This window comes from Musca vetustissima, unplaced genomic scaffold (assembly GCF_032173495.1).
Source record: "Musca vetustissima isolate MV318-11 ecotype Yass unplaced genomic scaffold, APGP_CSIRO_Mvet_v1 utg4099, whole genome shotgun sequence".
Lineage (NCBI taxonomy): Eukaryota > Metazoa > Arthropoda > Insecta > Diptera > Muscidae > Musca > Musca vetustissima.
This window is the reverse complement of record NW_026873995.1, coordinates 26,621-33,435: the sequence shown is the minus strand read 5'-3', so window position 1 is coordinate 33,435 and position 6,815 is coordinate 26,621. Positions and strand designations below refer to the sequence as shown.

At 35.0% G+C, this 6,815-nt stretch overlaps 1 protein-coding gene across 1 annotated transcript; it reads right to left on the bottom strand.

The window, feature by feature from the left end:
* Nucleotides 1–2,064: 2,064 nt before the first annotated feature.
* Nucleotides 2,065–6,285, bottom strand: LOC133329867 (uncharacterized). The gene is made up of 2 exons (XM_061538331.1): nucleotides 6,158–6,285; nucleotides 2,065–2,636 (listed from the first exon to the last, which is right to left on the bottom strand). Exons 1-2 carry the CDS (start codon nucleotides 6,255–6,257, stop codon nucleotides 2,077–2,079), a joined length of 660 nt encoding a protein of 219 aa, XP_061394315.1. The 5' UTR covers nucleotides 6,258–6,285; the 3' UTR covers nucleotides 2,065–2,076.
* Between the last annotated feature and the right edge of the window lie 530 nt (nucleotides 6,286–6,815).

The window sequence follows — 6,815 nt, the reverse complement described above, 5'->3', positions numbered from 1 at the left end:
CCTACAAATACACACTGTAGCTGTATGAAGAAAAAATTTCCATTTTTGCAAGATCGATTTTTGTGGAGTTTTTCATATTTTGGTAATAGGCGCCCAGCATCGAATAGAAAGTATGTTTCGGAACATGGTAGAATTGAAATTCGAATAACTCCGGAAATACTTAACCGATTTTTATGAATTTAGCAGCAATGGTTAGAGGGAATTCTGAAGTTTTATTACACAATGACATTATTAATTTATTACACCTATAAAGGTGATTTTTTAGCTGTTATCACTTTGGCAACACTGTTTTTAACAGTTTGCACACATATAGTGTTTTGTTTTTCTGTTATACATCTTCAGTTTGGTCCATAATTTAACGATGAATCGCCATACAAACGATCAACGCGATCAAATCATTGAATTTCACAATTAAAATGCGTGCTTCGTCGTTAAGAAAGTTCATTGTGCGTTTCTTCAATATTATGGCTCTATAGCTATTTTTACTCTATTTCATATAGATATATACCGATTTCAATTTCGTTGTCCAGCAGTTTGTAAACAAACAAAATGATCGAGTTTACTTGCCAGAGAGGTCAGCTTAAAAAATGCACCTTTCGTTGGCCACCAGAACTCAAACGCCGGACGGTGTGGGCCGACATAACAGCCGATGGTCGCTTTCCGCTCGTATTACTCGACCGTTGCATCAGAATAAATTCCGAATATTATCGCGAAAATATTCTGGAGGTGTATTAAAGCCGTGGGCACGCAAACATTTTGGCCGCATATCTGGACATTCCAACAGGACTCAGCACCATCGCACTCAGCACGAGCTACCCAAAATGGTTACAAAATGAAGTTCCTCGCTTCATTTCCAGCGCACAATGACCACCAAAATCTCCGGATACCAATCCGTTGGACTATTGTGTCTGGAGTATTTTGGAAAGCAAGGTTGGCACTAAAAAATACCAAAGCCACCTCACCTCAACGAAGCGCTTCACCGGGAATGGGCCAAAATAACACAGAGTAACATTCGGGCAGCGTGTGACGGTTTCATTGGCCGTTCGAAGGCCATAAATCGTGCCAAAGGTGACCAATTCGAACAAATCTAAACTAATTCTAAAATTTCATCCTATTTCCTACATTTTTTTGCTTTCATTCAACAAAATTTAAAAAAAAAAGATGTAAAAATTATGGCGTTGCAGTTTTTTTTATCTCACCCTGTACATCCTGCTAAATTTAATTCAAACCCTGTTAGGCATACATACAGCTTATAAATATATGTTTAACCCGATTTTCATTAAAGCTAAAATAAACACCTATGTTTTGTTAAATTAAAAATAAAAATGTTTCAAAATTCCAAAAAACAAAGGCTTATGCCAGGGTTGCCCTCGTACATTAAAATAAAGGAAAAAATTAAAAAAGTTTACATTTGAAGCATATTTTTAGGCGCTGGAAATTATTTCCCTTTAAGAGAAAATTGACTCACCCAAGACCTATTGTAAGGGTACTGTAAATACCCCTTTACAATTCTAAATCAAATAAAATTCTCAATTTGTTTAGTTCAATTTTGTTGTTGTATCTTTGTCTTTATTAAATAAATGCAATTTGAATGGAATTTTTGTTTTTGATAGAAACAATACTTGGTTCACACCGAATAAAGAAGAATAATTATAATAATAGTAAGTATGTAAGAGGGGGAAAAATAAAATGTGATGATTTCTTGTATTTAGATTTTTTAAAAAATAACGATTTTTTATAACTATATAACATTTTAAAAAATAAACACAAAATTATAAATTTCAAAATTTTGTATATAACAAATTATGAAACAAAACAATAACAGATTTTCATTTGTTGTTTTTGTTTTTCTTTTTTTTAGAGAGTAAAATATAAATTATTTTTTTAGAAATAAACTTAAAACTACCAATTTCTTTAAAATGGGATCTTCTTTCATGTTTAAGATTGAAGAGCACACAATTTCAAATGATTCCGTATGATTAAAATTTTGAAAGGCAGTTCCAATTTTTTAAAAAACACTGGGCTTGATTGCATTTCGGGGAAAACACCCAAATTTTTTTTTGAATTGTAATTTATTTAAAGACGCAATCCAGGATTACGTGAGCGCACGAAATTCAACAACTCATCGGAATCTTCACAAACAAATGGTTTCAAATGATGGCAGGCAACATCATGCCATTTGATACCATCATTATAGAAATTATTCAAAATCGAAAGGCAAGATTCATCATTACCCTGGGCAGCTTCACGATTATCAGGCTGAGGTTGATTGTAACCACCAGTGGACGACCAATCGCCAGTGTTGCGCTGTGAGGTAGGTCCGATTTTAGCACCCGATCCAGACCAGAACCAACCATTTTCATTTGGTGGTTGTAAATCGGGACGATCACAGCCAGCAAAGTTACATTTACGACCCGATGTCCAGATGTAACGAACATTACCGCGTGCTATGCGCTGTTTAATGAATTCATTCTCTTGCGGGGTTTCCAACGAAACGGCATCCATGCAGTGACGACGGCAAATGTTACGGGCATCCAACCAATCGACTTCAAGGCTACGGGTCGGTGCATGTTCCCAACTGAAGAAGTACGAGTGACTGACACCGCGGGCATCACGATACGAGGCATGGCGGACACCTGTGAGGGGATGGAAAAGAGAATCAAGTTGAAATTGTAATTTCAATAAAGGACCAAATTCAAAATATAGCATGACAAAATTTAATAAATAGCATAAATGAGAACAAAAATCACAAAATTAATAAGAATTCATTGTAAAAGGACCAAAGTACTCAGAGAAAAAATAATTGGTATATTATATAAATAGTGTTCGTAAAGTGTTGCCAATGTCGGGATTTCTGCATTTTATGAATTCAGTTCATGTTTTATGAAATACTGTTTTTTTTGTCAGAGAGAGTGGAAAAAAAGGGTTTCTGTGTCACAGAAATTCTAGTCGTTTAATTTTTTTCTATTTTGATTTTATGCTTTCTTCTTCGTTATGTCTTTTCTCGTTTCTTCTTAATTAATTCACATGTTAATGTTCTGCGTCATTAGAACAACCGTATGCAATGCTAAATATTAGGTTGGGCTTGTTGTTCTGTATATATTGTATTTAGCATTTATATCGAAATAATTTGGAAAATACACATGCGAATTTTGTAACACCAATACAGAGGTCGGTAGGAATGTCTAAAATAAGGAAACAATGGAATGCAAAACTAGTCACAGACGAGTGCGTGGAATGTCGACGATTGTTAGCAAGAGAAACATTTATCAAATAAACGGTTGCAAAAACAACAACCACCAAGTAAGAAGTGAGGGGGAGAACGATATTGGGAGGAATACATTTGATTTTGTAAAGAGAGAGAAGAAACATGAGCACAAATAGTGGTACAGTAAAGCGAAGTAGGAAAATAGATGTGATATTAATGAAATGTTTACATTTTCTTGGAAAAAAGTGACTTTCTCATAAATATAAAATTTTTTGTTTTAATTTTTATTTCGTTTTGAAAAATTTAACTGGGAATGAAATTATAAAAATATTCATTAGGATTATTTTTCTCTGTGTAGTCTTGTGTGAGTGAAGGTTGCAATATTCAAATGGTATTAATATTTGGTATACGTCTTAATATGCAATCCTGAATTATCAAACCTGACGGTACAGGGCCATAAGGCCTCTTTTTATGAAGGGAGAACAACTAATTATATTCCCTGAGAACCCTGTTGGTATTTCTTTTATTTTTGGTAATTCAAGCATCTCAATGTACATAAAGCCACCTGGATTTCTCCTGATCAAGCAACGTGAAATCAAATCGATCATGTTGTGATAGACGTAAGGAATTCATCCAGTGTTTATACCTCTGTACCGCCATAAACTAACTTTGAAATCCGGAGCCTGAGTAAGCAACTCAAAAGCAAGGATACCTCTCGCAGAATCATATTCGCACTCTACAAGACGCTGATATTATCCCTGCTGTTGTATGGATCTGAAGCATGGTTACTTGCGCAAACATATGAGGCAGCTCTTGGAATGTTTGAGAGACGGTGAATATCGTCGTCGAATGAACCATGAGTTGTACCATGTATTCTCGGACACCGACATAGTCAGACGTATCGAGCTGCAGCAACTACGTTGGCTTGGCAATGTTGTGAGAATGGATGAAGATGCCCCAGCTCAAAAGGCATATAAAAGCGAACCAAGATCTTTCAAATTGGATGAGATGCGCACAAAACCGACGCGCTTAGAAATCTTTTTTTAGGCTCGGCTTATGGAACAACCGTTCTATCATAACCTATCTACGTAAGTAAGTAAGTAATCTCTGCGATAGTCAGCTATTTTGCAGCTGCTCATTGTTCCTAGAATGACCTGTTTTTTTTTTTAATTGTTTCACTGTCCCATGAAGTTGATGTCATTGAACTCGACTTCTTTGCAGTTTTCTTTGTTGTAGCTTTGGTAATGGTTTTGACGGAAGACGCCAAATTCTGGGAAATACAATTTATATTAGGTGAGTTTAATATTTATCGAAGCATATATTTGATACTTAGTCTGTCATTCGGTATGCTGATTCATTTCTATTCATTTGCTCTACTTCATTGATACTTTGATTTAAGACACCTAAACCATATCACGGCAGCAGGCTTCTCTTATATTTCTTTGAGTAGAGGGTGGGGTGGCCGGAGAAGTCCCGCACGATAAGTCAGCCATCTTGTAGCCAACAAGTATTTTGATTAGGACTAAAATTAGATAGTCAATATGATATGGTAGTTTAGATAGCACAGGGTGGCGGGTGATTAAAATTCTGCGCTAGTCCAATAAGAATTTTATACTTTTTGGAAGGAATTCTAATTTGTCCTGTCAATGCGACAGCGCAACTAGGATTGAAAAATCGACAAGGCGCTCAGTAGGTTTAAACAAGGTTCTATTCAAATACAGAGGATTCTGACGGCAAATCGTAAGAAAACTGCGGGATACCGAGGTCTTTTTTTAAATGATGACCAACGACCTATGTAATAATTTAATTAAGGTGATCCAATTTCACCATGGTTGATATAGAATTGATCAACATAGCCACTCTTGTACTCAGAAATCCTTATCCCAGATCCGCGGCCAGCTCATTTGATATATATTTAAGCCCTGAATAACGAATGGGTTTTCCACTATTTGCAACCTTTTGATGCGTTCCGTAGTATTCAGTTTTGTTCACCGTAGGCTAATCTAGAGTTGAATCGTTCCGAAACGAACTAGCTCTTTGCAACTATTCCGATAAAGGAACTAGGTAAATTTCTTTAGTTAATTTTTCTGATCTCGTTCATTTATTTGATCGCATTCCTTTTTGTGGTCACGTTCCTTTTACTGATTTCGTTTCTAAATTCCCATATTCTTCATTCGTTCTCGTTCATTATTTCAGATACTGCCACATTGTTTAAAATATGTAAACTTATTGTTTTATTTTTAAATAAAGTATATAAATATTTAATAAACTATTTTGAGCATATAATCTGACAGCTAAATTCTCCTTTTGAATATTCTACAGAATAGATATTAACCATCAACACGGAACAATGCGAAAAAAACGATAATTAGAGGGAAAATCAAAGGAACTATCTAGGAATCGGAACTATATGGAGCAAAGGAACTAGTGCCTTTCTAAAAAGAGGAACGACAATGATCGATACACTCCGTGAACTAGATTGCTCAAATCTAGAGATATCATTTTTTTCTTTGATATAGTATGTCCTAAGTTACATTCTGAACATTTTGAAAGTTATAAACGTATTTTTTTAACGAACAGTTTTTAATTTGTAATTGGTAAATTTCCCTTTTCAAGTTAGGTCAGGTTAGGTCACACTTTTTACACTTTATTTTATGGTCGTGATCGCATTTTTAATGTGACTGTCATTTTTCGTTCTCAGTAGATAAAATACCACTTGACAGGACATTCTCATTATAGGTCTGTAGGTCTCTATGGGTTTCAACATAACTACAATTTCATACCAATCGCATTTTAATTTTTTTATACTTTGATAGAATATATTACAATATCGGCAGAACTTAAACATTATTTACTTTTAAGAACTCCATTGATTATTATTTCACTCTGTTGTAAACAGAGTCCTTCAGTCCTTATAATCCTTTGTATGTTTTTTTGTGCAATACTTACGATTCGAACAACTCCTGGGATCCGGCAAGGCAAGACGTCTTTGAGCCAAAGTCATGGTGGCGCCCAACGCCAACAACAGCATAGTACGTAGCACCGACATTTTTGGTTCTATTTTTGTGACACAAACAGTTGGAAGCGAGAGCAGTGATCAACTAGAATAGAAGAAGAATAAATTGGAAATTGAAATAAAGTTTTAAAATAAAGTTGTGTCTAGAATGAAGTTCGCCAACAAAATGATTAGATTACAACTATGAAACTGAAACTCAGGCAGACAGGTGAAGTTAGCAGAGTAACTGATTTCAATATGGTATATAAATTGTATAAAAGGTGGAGTTTGGGGGATGGGGTGTTTTGGGTCATTGGTCTATTGGATAACATTTGTTGATAATATAGGTTTTATGTCGAACGAAATTGAAGACAAAAGCATCGACGCACCTTTAGTTACACTTCATTGGTTGCGAACGGAAAAATGAGAGCAAATTTTAATTCCAGCCTCATATTTGTAAAATAAACATACAAAGAATGGATTTGAAAACAAAAAAAAAAAATTGTAACATTTTGTAAACACATTTTTATGGTGGAAGAATAACCCATGATTTGGTCAGGGGAGAGACCAAAATCCACTCCTAAAGTATGTTTAGGCTTTTCATGTGAATAC